The following is a 17638-nucleotide window of genomic DNA, read 5'->3' as shown; positions in this document are numbered from 1 at the left end:
TTTGTCTCAAGGCACTTTCTACCTTTTAAATAAAGTTTTATTCCACCGTTGTTAACAAGAACGATATCTTCTGATGTCAAAAAACTAATATTGCTGTACTTACTAGCTTGTATCCAAGAATAAACTTCGGTGATCTCAGTAAAGTAATCTGGACCTGTACCACATGGAATAGCAGACCTGCTATTTATCCCATATTGATACCATCCGTTATCTCTTTCACACACCAAAGGTCCGCCACCGTCACCCTGAGAAAACGTTGCATAATTTTAAAATTATCATGAAATGTTAAAGGTGGGCCAAGTCACAAAGAATTTCGACACGTAAAATTTATAACTTTATTTCTTGTTGACGAAGGTTGCAGTGTTTAAAACGACTTCACGAGTCAAGTGTTGAGTGTTTATGTTAGAATAGTTTATTTTCGAAGGAATATTTTATCAACCACCAAGTAAATTCTCTTTTTCTCAGATGTTTTACCTCAACAATATTTTTCAATAAGTATCATGAATTTAATGAAGTTCGTGAGTGCGCCATGATTTAAAAGTTCGTGAGTGCACCATGATTAATGAAGTTGGTGAGTGCGCCATGATTTAATGAACTTCGTGAGTGCACCATGATTTTATGAACTTCGTGAGGGCACCATGATTTTAATAATTATTTTGATAGTGATCGGTAAATATCTTTTATTGGAGTCTGAAATATTGTTTAATGTGGAGATTTTGGTGAAGTCTGTCCGATGCTTATTAGTGGGTGAATCCCCTTTGTTGTTCATTATTTACCTCACAGGTGGACGTTCCCGATTCCAGGGCACACATAACAGTCTGGGGATAAGGGCTGCCGTGATTGTTGGAGCAGTAACTTTCACTCTGAACTCTCAAATCAGCATCTCTTAAGCTGGAGGCTAAGTCCGAAGAAGAGCCTAAAATCATAACATATTGTCTGGCATGCGATGTGTTCTCATTCAGTGTTTCACAAATATTTTTTTCAAAATTTCATTTAGTGTTTCACAAAATATCTTGCATTTGGTTTTTCACAAATAATTTGTCTCCAAAATCACGATTTCTGAAAAAATTCTTACGATCGTATTTATGTCCATGGCATAACAGAAAACTAAAATGTGAGCTGATTTTACAAGAAAAAAGTTTTTTTGTGCCAGCATATATAAAAAGTCACTTAATTCAATCATCGATAAAAGGTTACTTACTTGACGTGTGCCCCCAACCGCTGACGTAACACCTTGTGTTAGCTGGGACGTTGTAGTTCGTACCAGGAGGAAGACATACAGGCTGGATGTTGTCGTTGAATGTTATTTTGGATGACAATCTGAGAAGCCCGACGTCATAGCCGGATGCCGTATTTCTGTAAGGTTTAAAGTTTCAAATTACCCCACTCGTGCGATGGTTGTCTCTTTGGTTGAGGTTTAAAATTATTACGCTTGGCTTTACGGGGTTTATTCTGCTGACTAAGAAGCTCGCCAGTACAAGTGAAATCATATATAGTATCGCTGTTTCGACATATAACGGTACAGCTTGGAACATAATGAATTAAGTTGTTATAAAATATTATGGGACACTGAGCATCGTCGTGCGGTGCTTAGTGTTCACTAATAACTAGGATACTCAGAAGGAATGCAGGCAATCAGCGTCGGTATGATGTTCGTTAAAAATACAGAAATACTAATCTCATTTACAGTTAACAATAAAATAAAAAAAACTTACGTAAATTGAGGATGCTTGTGTGTTGTACTGACAGAAAGCAGTTGTTGGCCAGCCTCAATAATCGTTCGAGAGCTGTACAATTTCCCAACATACACAGAGATTCTACAAAGATAAATTGCTGTGATATAGTTGTTAGGTGAAACCCAGAGATTCTAAAAAATATGACGATTGGAAATTTCAATTAATTACAGAAATGACCCACAAAAAATGCTAATGCAAAGGAAAATAGATCGACAAAGATTTTAACTTTTTTTTCAGTTGTTTTAGCTGATTTATACAAGGAAATTCACGTTCACGGTATTCATGACAAAATTGCTACTTGTAAGGAAACGCCTACGTGTCGGTGCTGTCAAAGCATTGAGCCGCCGTCATGACCCAATCTTCCGACAATACCGTTCCACCGCAGAAAGTATATGTGAGAAGTTTTTCCGAGTAGACCATCGCTTGCCAAGGCCATTCTCCCCTCTGTGACAAACTCCCTCCCGCTATTTTGCTGGACTGCAACGAACCAACAATACAGCACGAAGGTATTACAAATTTATAATCTAATACAGAGGTTCTCAATCACTTTGCATTTTTATCGGCTAAGCAGATTTACAAAATATAAGCTAAAATGTATGAAGAAGAACACATTAATAAAAATGTAAAATTAATAAAATAAAGTGTGCGCTTGGCACCGGAAAAAATCAATTGTGAAAATGATTTATTTGACATGGAAAAAAACCTCACACGGATAACTGAGAAACACTATAGACCATCGCTTATAAATGTATATATTTTAATAAATGTTAGTAAAAACTGACACGAATAAAATGTACACGACATAGATAGAGATACTATTGTCAAATCCTATAAAAACCTTACCCCGGAATCATCGCGAACCACTTTCCTGCCACAATTAGCGGAAGACTGACCTAAACATAAGATTTGAATAAAACATGAAATAAAAATAATTGCGACAAGGGTCCCCAAAAAGACGCCACAACGATGAGAACTCGGGGCTCCTGGAAAATTACAACGATAGTAAAAATAAAGTTCACGCAAATTTCATGTCCAGAAAAACACGATTTTCTTCTATTTAAATAACGTAACGGTAGCAGAGAGTCATAAAACTTACCACTTGTTGTTGTTGTGCTGACAGCTGAAAAATAAACGTGCTATTAGTTTTTTCGCAGTAAATTTGATCGCAATAAATGTAATAAGTTGCTCTGTGTAACATAACTTTTGCGTAACACGATTTGCTTCTTTGTGTAAGTAACGTAAAGGTAGCAGAGAATTATAAAACTTACCAGTGGTTGTTGTTGTAGTGGTGGTGTCAGCTGAAAAATAAACGTATTGTAATCGACATCGGATACTCCAGGATATCCTGACCATAAATCCCGATCAGTTTTCTTCTTGTTTAATCAATACTTTATACGTAAGCTGAAACGAACCCTTTACCGCTGGCTAGCGGCCATTACAAAACGAATTACAGGACATGGCGATCATTTTCAAGTAAAAATTGTACGAAATGCGCTTTTAATCACATCGAGACACTTCCAGTATTTCTGAAGCTTTTTTCAATGTTTTTTTTTATCGCAATAATTATTTTTTTATGCTATTGGAAACTTACCAACAGGAGCGGGAAAGCTTAGACCAGTTGCTGCAAAACAAGCAAATTTGCGCTTAGCAAACGAATGGTAAAACAACAACCTTATTTTGAGAAGTATTTGTCTCAAGGCAGCACTTTACAGTTTAAAGGCAGAACGTTACAGTTTAAATTTCTTACCACCGTTGTTTACAAGAAGCAAAATCTTCTGATGTTACTAACCATCCAAAATATCACTGTACTTACTGGCTTCTATCCAGGAATAGACTTCAGTGATTTCAGCAAAGAAATCTGGACCTGTACCACAAGGAACAACCGACCTGCTTGCGATCCCATATTGATACCATCCGTTATCTCTTTCACACACCAAAGGTCCTCCACTATCGCCCTGAGAAAACGTTGCATGATTTTATTAATTTGAACTATCATGAAATGTCAAAGGTGGGCCCAGTCACAAAGCATTTCGCCACGTAAAATTAATAACTTTATTTCTTGTGGACAAAGGTTGCAATATTTAAAACGACTTCACGAGTCAAGTGTTGAGTGTTTATATTAGAATTGTTAAAGTTCTGAGAAGGTTTCTATCAACCACCAAGTAAATTCTCTTTTTCTTTCATGTTTTGCCTCACAATAATTTTTGATAAGTATCATGGTTTTTATGAAGTTTGAGATGTGTACCATGATTAATGAACTTCGTGAGTGCAACATGATTTGATGAAGTTCGTGAGTGCGCCATGATTTAATGGACTTCGTGAGTGCGACATGATTAATGAAGTTCGTGAGAGCGTCATGATTTAATGAACTTCGTGAGTGCACCACGATTAATGAAGTTCGTGAGTGCGCCATAATTTAATGAACTTCGTGAGTGGGCCATGATTTAATGAAGTTTGTGAGTGTACCATGATTAATGAACTTCGTGAGTGCACCATGATTTGATGAACTTCGTGAGTGCTCCATGATTTAATGGACTTCGTGAGTGCGACATGATTAATGAAGTCCGTGAGTGCGTCATGATTTAATGAACTTCGTGAGTGCACCACGATTAATGAAGTTCGAGAGTGCGCCAAAATTTAATGAACTTCGTGAGTGCGCCATGATTTATTAAAGTTCTTGAGTGCGCCATGATTTAATGAAGTTCCTAAGTGCACCGTGATTTTAATAATTATTATTATTTTTTTAAGTGATCGGTAAATATCATTTTTGGAGCCTGAAATATTGATTTTTTGTGTGGAGATTTTGGTGAAGTCTGTCCGATGCCTATTAGTGGGTGAATCCCCTTTGCTGTTCATAATTTACCGAACAGAGGGAGGTTCCAGTTTCAAGGGCACACATTACACTCTGGGGATAAGGGCTGCCGTGAATGCTGAGGCAGTAACTTTCACTCTGAACTCTCAAATCAGCATCTCTCAAGGTGAAAGCCAAGACCGAAGAAGAGCCTAAAAACAAAAAATATTGTCTGACATGCGATTTGTCTCATTCAGTGTTTCACAAATATTTTTTGCTACTTTTCAAAATCTCCATTAGTGTTTCACAAAATATTTTAATTGACTGTTTCACAAAATATTTTTCCTTTAGTGTTTCACAAATAATTTGTCTCCAAGATCACGATTTCCAAAAACATTTTACCGACGTATTTATATCCATGACATAACATGGCTCAATCCAAAATATGGGCTGATTTTACAAGAATAAAATTGCAAAATCACTTAATCCAATCATCGATAAAAGGTTACTTACTTGACGTGTGCCCCCAACCGCTAACGTAACACCTTGTGCCAGCTGGCACATTGTAGTTCGTACCAGGAGGAAGACATACAGGCTGGATGTTGTCGTTGAATGTTATTTTGGATGATAATCTGAGAAGCCCGACGTCATTGCCGGATGCCGCAGTTCTGTAAGGTTTTTAGTTTCGTTCGATAGTTATCAACAGTCAACATAATGAGTTAAATAAACATAAATATTGTAGGAAACTAAGACTAGTGCGGTGCTCAGTGTTGACCAACGGACCTGTTTCGTGCGTATCAATATCCAGGATAAACCAAAGTAATGCCGGCAATCAGCACCGATATGACGTTTGTTGAAAATCAAAAACACTAATTTCGTTGGCAATGAAATGAAAACTTACGTAAATTGAGGATGTTTGTGTGTTGTTCTGACAGAAAGCAGTTGTTGGCCAGCCTCAGTAAACGTTCGCGAGCTGAACAATTTCCCAACATACACAGTGATTCTAGAAAGATAAAATGCTGTGATAGTTGTTAGGTAAAGCCCAGAGATTCTAGAAGTATGACGATTGAAAATTTCAATCATTTACAGAAATGACCCACAAAAAATTCTAATGCAAAGAAAAATAGATCGACAAATACTTTTCAAATTATTTTTTTCAGTTGTTTTAACTGATTTATACAACGACATTCACATTAACGGTATTCATGACAACATTGCTACTTATAAGGAAACGCTTACGTGTCAGTGCTGTCAAAGCAATGAGCCGCCGTCATAACCCAATCTTCTGACAATATCGTTCCGCCGCAGAAAGAGGTTGTGAGAAGTTTTTCCGAGTAGACTATCGCTTGCCAAGGCCATTCTCCTCTTAGTGACGAACTTCCTCCTGCTATTCTGCTCGACTGCAACGAACTAACAACTTTAATACAGCACGAAGGTATTACATATTCTCAATCTGTTTGCATTTTTATCGGCTCGGCAGATTTACAAAATCCAAGCTAAAATGTATGGAGAAGAACACATTAATAAAAATGTAAAATTAATAAAAAAAAGTGTTCGCTTGGCACCGGAAAAAATCAATTGTGAAAATGATTTATTTTAACGGGTAAAACCACGGATAACTAAGAAACACTACAGACTATAAGCTTTTAAATGTATACTATATTTAATGATATTGTCACCTAAAGAATGCGGGATGTTCGTCACGACTACAAATCGCCATATTTTAAGTAAACTGGCATGATTTATTGAAAATTAAATACACACGACATAGATGTAGATACTATTGTCAAATCTTATCAGAACCTTACCCCAGAATCATCACGAACCACTTTCCTGCCACAAGACTGACCTAAACACACGATTTTATTAAAATACGAAATAAAAACCATTGCGACCAGCTTTAGGGTCCCCAAAAAGACGCCACAACGACGATAACTCGGGACTTCTGGAAAATTATGACGATAGTAAAAATAAAGTTCACGCAAACTATATGTTCAGAAAAACACGATTTCCTTTCTGTTTAAATAACGTAACGGTAGCAGAGAATCATAAAACTTACCACTTGTTGATGTTGTTGTGCTGACAGCTGAAAAATAAACGCACCGTTTATTTTTTTCGCAGCAAAATTTGATCGCAATAAATGTAAAATTTGCTCTGTGTAATACAACTTTTACGTAAAACGATTTGCTTCTTTGTGCAAGTAACGTAACGGCAGCAGAGAATTATATAACTTACCAGTTGTTGTTGTTGTTGTTGTAGTGGTGGTGGTGTCAGCTGAAAAATAAACATATTGTAAACGGCATCGGATACTCCAGGATATCCTGGCCATGAATCCCGATCAGTTTTCTTCTTGTTTAATCAATTTTTTGTATGTGGGCTGAAACGAAACCATTACTGCTAGCTAGCGGCCAATGCAAAGCGAATTGCCAGGACATGGTAATCATTTCTTAGCGAAAACATGGTACAATATGTGCTTTTGATTTTTGTCGCAATAACTGTAACAAGTGGCTCTGTGTCATAGAAAGTTTGCGTAATAACTTTTATGGATACTGAAAATACACCGAACTTACCTATAGGAGCTGGAAAGCTTAGACCAGTTGCTGCAAAACAAGTATGTTTTAGCTGTGGGCTCTTAGCAAACCGGATGGTAAAGCAACAAACTAATTTTATATTTGTCTCAAGGCACTTTCTACAGTTTAATAAAGTTTTATTCCACCGTTGTTAACAAGAAACAAAATCTTCTCATGCTACTAACCATCCAAAACTTAATATCACTGTACTTACTAGCTTGTATCCAGGAATAAATCTCGGTGATCTCAGTAAAGAAAGATGGACCTGTACCACATGGAATAGCAAACCTGCTCGTTATCCCATATTGATACCATCCGTTATCTGTTTCACACACCAAAGGTCCGCCACCATCGCCCTGAGAAAACGTTGCATAATTTTATAAATTTGAACTATCATGAAATGTCAAAAGTGGGCCCAGTCACAAAGCATTTCGCCACGTAAAATTAATAACTTTATTTCTTGTTGACGAAGGTTGCAATGTTTAAAACGACTTCAGGAGTCAGGTGTCAAGTGTTTGTATTAGAATTGTTTAAGTTCTGAGGAGGTTTCTATCAACCACCAAGTAAATTCTCTTTTTCTCTGATGTTTTACCTCACAACATTTTTCAATATCATGATTTTTATTTAGTTCGTAATTGCAACATGATGTGTTGAAGTTCGTGAGTGCACCATGATTTAATGAAGTTCGTGAGTGCACCATGATTTAATGAAGTTCGTGAGTTCACCATGATTTAATGAACTTCGTAAGTGCACAATGATTTATTGAAGTTCGCGAGTGCACCATAATTTAATGAACTTCGTGAGTGCACCATGATGTGATGAAGTTCGCGAGTGCACCATGATTTAATGAACTTCGTGAGTGACCCATGATTTAATGAATTTCGTGAGTTCACCATGATTTAATCAAGTTCGTGAGTGCACCATGATTTATTGAAGTTCGCGAGTGCACCATAATTTAATGAACTTCGTGAGTGCACCATGATGTGATGAAGTTCGCGAGTGCACCATGATTTAATGAACTTCGTGAGTGACCCATGATTTAATGAATTTCGTGAGTTCACCATGATTTAATCAAGTTCGTGAGTGCACCATGATTTATTGAAATTCGCGAGTGCACCATAATTTAATAAACTTCGTGAGTGCACCATGATGTGATGAAGTTCGCGAGTGCACCATGATTTAATGAAGTTCGTAAGTGCACCTTAATTTAATGAACTTCGCGAGTGCACCATGATTTAATCAAGTTCGTGAGTGCACCATGATTTATTGAAGTTCGCGAGTGCACCATAATTTAATGAACTTCGTGAGTGAACCATGATGTGATGAAGTTCGCGAGTGCACCATGATTTAATGAAGTTCGTAAGTGCACCATAATTTAATGAACTTCGTGAGTGAACCATGATGTGATGAAGTTCGCGAGTGCACCATGATTTAATGAACTTCGTAAGTGCACAATGAATTATTAAAGTTCGCGAGTGCACCATAATTTAATGAACTTCGTAAGTGCACCATAATTTAATGAACTTCGTGAGTGCACCATGATTTAATGAAGTTCGTGAGTGTACCATGATATAATGAACTTCGTAAGTGCACAATGATTCATTAAAGTTCGCTACTGCACCATATTGTGAAAAATTATTTTGGAAGTGATTGGTAAATATCTTTTTTTGAGTCGGAAATATTGTTTATTGTGGAGATTTTGGTGAAGTCTGCCTAATGTCTATTAATGGGTGAATTCCCTTTGTTGGTAATGATTTACCCGACAGATGGAGGTTCCCGATTCCAGGGCGCACATTACAGTCTGGGGATAAGGGCTGGAGTGACGGCTGGAGCAGTAACTTTCACTCTGAACTCTCAAATCAGCATCTCTTAAGGTGAAAGTCAAGTCCGATGAAGAGCCTAAAAACAAAATATATTGTCTGACATGCGATTTGTCTCATTCAGTGTTTTACAAATATTTCTTTTCAAAATTTCATTTAGTGTTTCTCAAAACATCTTGCATTTAGTGTTTCACAAAGTATTTTTCCTTTAGTGTTTCACAAATAATTTTGTCTCCAAGATCACGATTTCCAAAAAAATTTTACCGACGTATTTATATCCATGACATAACATGGCTCAATCCAAAATATGAGCTGATTTACAAGAATAAAATTGCAAAAGTTGTTTTTTCTACCAGCATAGAAAACAAGTCACTTAATCCAATCATCGATAAAAGGTTACTTACTTGACGTGTGCCCCCAACCGCTGACGTAACACCTTGTGCCAGCTGGGACGTTGTAGTTCGTACCAGGAGGAAGACATACAGGCTGGATGTTGTCGTTGAATATTATTTTGGTGGACAATCTGAGAAGCCCGACGTCATTGCCGGATGCCGTATTTCTGTGAGGTTTAAAGTTTCAAATTACCCCACTCGTGCGATGGTTGTCTCTTTGGTTGAGGTTTAATACGCTTGTCTTTACGGGGTTTATTCTGTCGACTAAGAAGCTCGCCAGTACAAGTGAAATCATATGTAGTATCGCTGTTTTGACAGTGCATCTTGGTGCGACGATTTTTACAGATCCAAACATTGGCCCTCTGTCTGCAGCTCACAAAATTCATATTATTGGCTCCATGTTTATTTCTAAGTAGTACCGTTGAGGGAAATATCAATAGCCAACATAATATGTTAAGTTGTTATAAAATATTATAGGAAAATGAGCATCATTGTGCGGTGCTTAGTGTTCACTGATATCCAGGATACTCAGAAAGAATGCAGGCAATACAGAAATAGTAATTTCGTTGACAATGAAATAAAAATTTACGTAAATTGAGGATGCTTGTGTGTTGCACTGACAGAAAGCTGTTGTTGGCCGGTCTCAGTAATCGTTCGAGAGCTGTACAATTTCCCAACATACACAGAGATTCTACAAAGATAAATTGCTGTGATATAGTTGTTAGGTAAAGTCCAGAGATTCTAGAAATATGACGATTGGAAATTTCAATTAATTACAGAAATGACCCACAAAAAATTCTAATGCAAAGAAAAATAGATCGACAAATATTTTTGAAATTTTTTTTTTTCAACTGATTTGTACAACGACATTCACGTTCACGGTATTCATGACAACATTGCTACTTATAAGGAAACGCTTACGTGTCAGTGCTGTCAAAGCAAATAGCCGCCGTCATGACCCAATCTTCCGACAATATCGTTCCGCCGCAGAACGTGTTTGTGAGAAGTCTCGTCGAGTAAACTATCGCTTGCCAAGGCCATTCTCCTCTTAGTGACGAACTTCCTCCTGCTATTCTGCTCGACTGCAACGAACCCACAGCTTTGATACAGCACGGAGGTATTACATATTTATAATCTAATACAGAGGTTCTCAATCACTTTGCATTTTTATCGGCTCGGCAAATTTACAAAATCCAAGCTAAAATGTATGGAGAAGAAAATTGATAGTAAAAACTGACACGAATAAAATGTACACGACATGGAGATACTATTGTCAAATCCTATCAAAACCTTACCCCGGAATCATCACGAACCAATTTCCTGCCACAAGACTGACCTAAACACAATATTTCGTTTTTATCACTCGTAAGCAATTATATCATATTTATTTTGTGTTTTCACCAAACTCACACTAACCTGTAACCAATGTAGCCAGGAGACAAAGTAGAATTCCAACTGACAAACAAGTTGACATTATCGAAGTTTCAAATTTTGAGCAACTAGCTTGGCACTAAAATGAAATTTAATAACAACAAACAGTAATACACACAAAATTTTATCAGATCGAAACTGCGTGGCCTCAGCTGACAAAATCGATTTAAGTCACACAATAGCTATACTAATGAGACCTAATAGATCGAAGCAGTGGCCCTGTCTCTTGACCACTATAGAAAAACTAATGTTTACACCTCATATTTCAAGTAATCACTTTACATTGAATCAATTATTCGAATTTAAGGTACAAGCTGACATTGAACTTTGTGACAAACTAATAGAGGACGACTCACACTTCCACGTGCTACTGATACACTTCGAGTGAATCAAGGCGCAGAGCCGTGTCTATATGTGCTAGATGGTGGACATTTTCTACTACCTGTGCGTTGTCAAGGGCGATTGTTGTACACCCAGCGCGTAACCAAGTAAAATACGACGAGAAGAAGGCGCTATAATGTGTGTGTTTTCCCATGGAATCAAAAGGACCGGCCCTTAATTGATTTGGGCTGTTTGTAATATTACTCCTCTACACAAGCGGAACTTCAGTTTCGATGGAATTTCCAACGACTTTTTACGTTGCGGGCGCAAAGGTTTCCAACAGAAAACCACGTTTGTCAGTAGTTTTCCTTTACTCTCTGGTTTTTATAAGGTGTCTGAAATCACACATTTTCTTTAACTGGTATTTATAGGCTTTTTTAATGTCTTGACTTTGTCAAACTACAAAGCTGTAAATACAATGGAGGTCAGGCATAATTAACCACACCACACAAAAGTTTCCATCGAGCGAATTTCCAATCAAGAAACTCGTTCAATTTGGAATAAACTCAGACCTTTTCCAGCGCAGAAGTTCCAATTCAAAGAAATCATCGGAACAGTTAAGACAACAATGCTTTTTCGAAAAAAAACAAAAGAAGCGTTGCGGCCGCTATCGTCAGTTCCCACAGCGGGTGACAATTTACAATTGATGAAGACAAGGACGTCAAACGAAATTATCCCAAAGCTTTTGTTAAGCTCAAATCAACAAGCATATTATATCTTGCCTAGAATATCTTGGATATGTAGTTACCGTGCTAGCTTTTGTGCGTATTGCCTTGGAATTGTTAATCGCTTCTACCAAAAGTTTTGGGCTCTTTTGTTGTTGGTTGTCAATTTACCAAATAAAATTCTTTGTTCTGTTGCGCGAGCATTTTTTCCGTTTAGTGTTGGTATCTGATTTTGTGTAATAGGACAATGTTTTTCAACCTATTCACGATCCGCCCCGCTGTTGAAATAAAATTCTTTGTTCTGTTGCGCGAGCATTTTTTCCGTTTAGTGTTGGTATCTGATTTTGTGTAATAGGACAATGTTTTTCAACCTATTCACGATCCGCCCCGCTGTTGACGAACGTCAAAAGGGAAAATAGCGACGCGAAATTGGCTGAGCATTGGACGACATCGAGAGTGGTGAAGGTTTAGCAGATTTCACAGTGCGTATTGTCTGCACGCAGTCAGATTTTAAGTGTCATTTGTTGCACTTTGCATTATTTTAAAAGCACATTCAAAGGTTGCCAAAACGCAAACCATCAATTCCTGTTGCAACTCTCCGGCGGAAAGAATGAAACGTGACGTCATACCTGCCCTTTGACCGCTTTCCACTTGTTTTTAATCATAACACCTTAGTACTTGCCTACAAGACAACGCTCAAACAAATTGACCGGTGTTGGGCATTGTTCAAAGATTCTGCGTGGTGGCCCAAGCTTTTGACGTGCAAATTCCCTACTTTTGTATTTGCAGGCCCTTTTGGTATTCATGCCCCCCTAGAGTCGCATGCGCCTCATCAACTGCACCCCTTCTTCTCGTGGGGTTTGGCTGTCAGTATCACTAATTGGAAATCAAACAAGGCTACTTTTATATGTGAGGCAAACATCGTTGTTAATCGGCGGCATTACCCAATGAAATACAAGCGGCAGTAATAACGTCAGAAACTCAAGTGCCAGAAAAACGATTTTGGTTAATTAGTATGCGTGGCAGCAAAAATAGCAGTATTGGCAGCACTACGTTTACATCTCCTTTTTGCGTCCGAATGCGTTACGTCACACACTTGTTGTCAAACGTAGCTCTTGCCCAACTCCCTTTTTCTCTACCGGGTGCGTTTTCGTTACGGCGAGAAAAGTGCTCGTCTTGATTAAAGGTACAGATCTATTCCCAGTCATTATTTAAAAGATTTTCCGCTTGAAAAAATATCCCGGTACATTTCTTAGGCAGGAAATTGATGTCTTTTGCAATGTTTAAGGATAGTTCAGTAAGTTTATTCTGGTAAAACTTTCTCTTCGGTGGTTCTACCTTTAAGCATACGTCAGCAGGGAAAGCCCCGAATCAAATCTGAGAAACAAGTTTTTTTTCGTTTCGAGAACGAACTCACAATCATGGGTTATATTTTCGGGAACGATTCGTTTCTGTACAAAAGATACATGACGATTTAGCAGCACAATTTTACACGATCACTATAGATTGTATTTTGCTTGATTGTTTCCAACATCAAAGTCCTAATATAGTTGAAGAGGAATCATGGCGACCAACGTTAGAATCCACACAAAGTTGCCGCAACGATGATAACTCAGTGCACCTAAATAATAAATATTGGTTGCAACAAGTTATTGACGAACATTCAGCTGCAGACATACTGACATTGCATGCAGAATGTGCAAATTAGAAGTATTATGAAAGCTACTTTGCATAAACATTATTTAAATGTGCGCAATTTTATAGAATGAGGGGATAAAAGATAAAAAGATATTGGAGGTCTTACCATCTTCTGGAGGGGGAAAAGTGATCCCGGTGGCTGAAAAACAAATGAACGAAAATGTTTTTTAGCTAAAAACCACAAGCAAAGCAGGCCTTCCATGTTACATAAGCACTTCCACAGTTTAATAAAGTTAACATTTAGATGCAGACATACTGACATTGCATGCAGAATGTGCAAATTAGAATTATTATGAAAGCTACTTTGCATAAACATTATTTAAAATGTGCGCAATTTTGTAGAATGATGGGATAAACGACAAAAAGATATTGGAGGTCTTACCGTCTTCTGGAGGGGGGAAAGTGAGACCGGTGGCTGAAACACAAATGAACGATAATATTTTTTTGGTGAAACCTCCACAAACCTTCCACATCATGAAAAGCACCAATAAAGTGCTTTGCAGTTGTTAGAAAAAAAACAGGAAAACTTTTTTGAATTTTATAATTATTGTTGCATTTAAACCACAAACATACTTTGTTGTATCCAAGAATAGACCTCAGTGATCTCAGTAAAGAAATCAGGGCCCGTACCACAGTGGTCAATAGTCCTGCTCGCTATCCCATATTGATACCAAACGTTATCTCTTTCACACACCAAAGGTCCGCCACCATCACCCTGAAAAAATATTTTTTTATCAGGCGACTGCTTTGTTGACACCTGGCTGTTTGCGTTCGCACAAATTTCTGTGTCACACAGACTTTATGCATGTGGATCACGACCTGACTGTGTCCCGGTGTATTGGTGTTTTCTGTTTTATGTGGAGATGTTTGTGGTCTCTGCCTTATGCCTAGTGGGGTGAATCCCCTTTTTTGTTCGCTATTTACCTCACAGGTGGAGGTTCCCGATTCCAGGGCGCACATTAGTGTCTGGGGATAAGGGCTGCCGTGACGACTGGAGCAGTAACTTTCACTCTGAACTTTCAAATCCGCACCTCTCAAGGTGGAAGCGAAGTCCGAAGAAAAGCCTGAAATGAAACATTGATACAGCTGCTTAGATTTGAGTCTGGCTTTTTCCTTTTTTTGAAAATGTGGTTCAAACATATATTATTTGAATCACTTTATGTTTCAAAGAGGCAAAAATTGTCGCAAACCTTGTTTATCTGTTGGCAAAAATGAGCTTATACTCTGTACATGGATCTACATTTAAGGATCAAGTATTAAAAAAGTGCGCTTACTTGTCCTGTGTCCCCAACCGCTGACATAGCACTTTGTGCCAGATGGTACGTTGTAGTTCGTACCAGGAGGAAGACATACAGGTTGGATGTTGTCGTTGAATGTTATTCTTGAAGACAATCTGAGAAGCCCGACGTCATATGCAGTCCCCGTATCTCTGTAAGTTTTGGGTTTGAAACTTTAAACGCTGCTGAATTACAACCACACTAGATTGATCAAATTGTCACGAGACATTATAGGAGTTCGGTTCCCAGACAAAGTTTTAGTTTTACGCCGTTACTGTTTCGCAAATATCATGACGTATTAAAACTGTTTCACACAAACTTACAATTATTTATATTTTTTGCGCAAAAAAAATCAAATGTCTTGGGTACCGAAATAATGTCATCGTACCAGACTCCCATCATTCACGATAGTAATCAACATCGATTGGAACTTACGTATATTGAGGATGTTTGTATTTAACACTGACATGGAGCAGTTGTTGTGCGGATTCTATGAGCGCTCGATTGCTGTACAATTTCCCAACGTACACTGTGGTTCTAGAAACATGTATTGCAAAGGCGCTTGTTAAATAGTGAAGTAGTATTTCTTATAGAATATAAACCCTAACAAGCAAAACGCCGCTTTCTGAAGTTGCGTTTTGTACGCAACCTTCACGACACTTTTGCTCAGTTTCGACAGCAAATAGAGTGCATCTTGCTGGATATGTTAACGGTTCAAAAGCCAAAAACGTAACAAAATTGTCTGCAAAGCTTACGTGTCGCTGTATTTAAAGCATTGAGCCGCCGTCATGACCCAATCTTCCGACAATATCGTTCCGCCGCAGAACGTGTTTCCGAGAAGTCTCGTCGAGTAGATCATCGCTTGCCAAGGCCATTCTCCTCTCAGTGATGAACTTCCTCCTGCTATTCTGCTTGACTGCAACGAACCAACAATTTCAATACAGCTCACATGCTGTATGAGCAATTATGAGGAGTCACAGTGTTTCAAATAATTTTTCTAGCTTGCAAAGGCATCAAATCAAATAATTTTTATTTTGCACGCAAAGTTACTGCGCATATGAACAATAGATGTGATAAATGACATCGGCGCCGGTAAAACCTTGGAGGTTATCGTGTCAGGCGCCGATGTGAAGGGATTTCCTCACGGAGAATCACCGTCTGTCGTAGGAAGGCAGCCAGTCCCGTAGATGGGTAAGGAAGCAAAAACAGAAATTTGCCGCACCAAACAAACCGTTCAATTTGATTAAAATTGTGCCTTGAATCAATGGAAGTCAAGGTTTAAAAGATTGATGGGCCTTTTTTTGAATCGCCCAATTTTGTGGGAAATTCACTCACCACAAAGCTTTCTCGAGATCTTTTGCCACATTTGGCGGGAGACTGACCTAAAAATTTCATTGTTACACTTTAGGAAAAGTTTAGGACAAACCTGGGGTTTTGCAAAATCGTCCAAGACGCCTAGTAGTAAGAATATGTATATTTCGCCCTCAGGGCATTATCTGATTTCTAAAACTTATAAACCTAAAACAAGTGCAAACATTAAAGATTAAAATCAAACACCTACGCTTATAAATAATTCTACCTTTCATGACCTAACGAAAAATATGCGGGTTGGTACGATACTTATATTTTTAAACAAAACAATATTTTACGTTAAATTGTCAAACTCGCTACCTGATGGCGAAGGACTGGGCAGGGTTACTGCAAAACAAAAGTACATATTTACCGCATGGACATTCGAAAAAATACGTTAATAATATTTTACACAAACACCGAACTTACCTTGCGGAGGCGGAAAACCTAGGCCCGTGACTGCAAAATAAACGTTTTTTTGTTCAATTGTTTGTTAACAGCACCGGGATTCGAACCCACGTCATCCTGGGCAAGAATCCCGATCAGGTTTCTACTTAGTATATGGGTTTGACCAATATTGCTGATCGAAAGCGGGCACTTTACCGCTAGCTAGTGGCGAAAGTAAATTAACTTGTAAATTTAACGCAGTAATATTTCATGCAATGGCATAATTGGCAGGATCGCCCCACTGCGCAGGTCCTTGCTTGGCGATCACAGCTATCGTATCGCGATCATTAGGTTTGCGGGCTTGGCAACCCAGGCATTGCAGCCTAGCTGGATCAGCCACTGAGCTCCTGTAGCTCAGTTGGTAGAGCGTTGGGCCTGGTTAGCCCAGGGTCGTGAGTTCAAACCTCACCGGGAGCTTGATTTTTCAAATCTTGCTCCGACTTGTCAGGAAAAAGTGGCTGATCCAGCTAGGCTGCGATGCCTGGGCTGCCAAGCCTGTAAACCTCATGAACTTGTAAATTTATTTGAAAACGAAATAATGGTTCAGCTTCGCTTTATAGTTTTTAGAGGCAAAAATTATATAAATTTTTGTTTTCGTTACGGCAAGCAACAAACGAAATCTCTTTAAACATACTTCGTTGGATCCAGGAATAAACCTCGGTGACCTCAGTAAAGAAATCTGGGCCCGTCCCACAGTGTGCAATAGTCCTGCTCGTTATCCCATATTGATACCAAACGTCATCTCTTTCACACACCAAAGGTCCGCCACCATCACCCTGAGAAAAAACAATGTATGATTTCTATATTCATCTGAGCTTGTTGTATTTATGACGTTTAAAGGAGTCTTATGTCTATACAGAATTTGCAGCGTTGCTATGAAAATAAAGTTCAAGGTTTTAGCGCAGCTATTGACAGACATGCTCAACGTTTCCCACGCTTCTGTGTTCGTCAGCAGTGAAATGTCTGAGTGGGTCCTTCATGGAGCATTCAGGCGCATCGAACCGATGCACAATTTGACGGTAAAACTCAACAGCATTCTTGTTTTAAATTTGTTTTTGTCCACTGAACGATTGCGGACTT

The 17638-nt window shown here is 38.3% G+C and overlaps 1 protein-coding gene and 1 non-coding gene across 6 annotated transcripts in view; one reads left to right on the top strand and one right to left on the bottom strand.

The window, feature by feature from the left end:
* LOC145907952 (transmembrane protease serine 9-like) overlaps positions 1-17638 on the bottom strand; it is a 28293-nt gene that overhangs the window by 8459 nt on the left and 2196 nt on the right. For 2 of the 5 annotated variants that reach the window (XM_082995096.1, XM_082995093.1), the window contains exons 7-25: positions 17215-17334; positions 7312-7333; positions 7098-7127; positions 6763-6801; positions 6587-6613; positions 6336-6376; positions 5767-5927; positions 5429-5530; positions 5041-5195; positions 4600-4739; positions 3550-3691; positions 3328-3357; positions 3005-3034; positions 2833-2856; positions 2580-2629; positions 2053-2213; positions 1716-1817; positions 1202-1356; positions 777-916 (exon numbers count right to left, since the gene is read on the bottom strand). In XM_082995096.1, coding sequence (XP_082851222.1) covers positions 777-916; positions 1202-1356; positions 1716-1817; positions 2053-2213; positions 2580-2629; positions 2833-2856; positions 3005-3034; positions 3328-3357; positions 3550-3691; positions 4600-4739; positions 5041-5195; positions 5429-5530; positions 5767-5927; positions 6336-6376; positions 6587-6613; positions 6763-6801; positions 7098-7127; positions 7312-7333; positions 17215-17334 — 1671 coding nt within the window. Of the gene's footprint in view, positions 1-103; positions 246-776; positions 917-1201; positions 1357-1715; positions 1818-2052; positions 2214-2579; positions 2630-2832; positions 2857-3004; positions 3035-3327; positions 3358-3549; positions 3692-4599; positions 4740-5040; positions 5196-5428; positions 5531-5766; positions 5928-6335; positions 6377-6586; positions 6614-6758; positions 6802-7097; positions 7128-7311; positions 7454-8856; positions 8997-9321; positions 9477-9898; positions 10001-10230; positions 10392-10604; positions 10646-10725; positions 10867-17214; positions 17335-17638 lie in introns of those variants that run through there. The other 3 variants (XM_082995097.1, XM_082995095.1, XM_082995094.1) reach the window with 3 other exon arrangements.
* On the top strand, positions 16902-16975 carry Trnat-ggu (transfer RNA threonine (anticodon GGU)). The gene has a single exon. It is a non-coding gene; the product is annotated as a tRNA-Thr (tRNA).

Source organism: Ascidia mentula, chromosome 7, assembly GCF_947561715.1.
Source record: "Ascidia mentula chromosome 7, kaAscMent1.1, whole genome shotgun sequence".
Classification (NCBI taxonomy): domain Eukaryota; kingdom Metazoa; phylum Chordata; class Ascidiacea; order Phlebobranchia; family Ascidiidae; genus Ascidia; species Ascidia mentula.
Note: the sequence above shows the minus strand (reverse complement) of the source record. Positions and strands in the feature narration are given on the sequence as shown.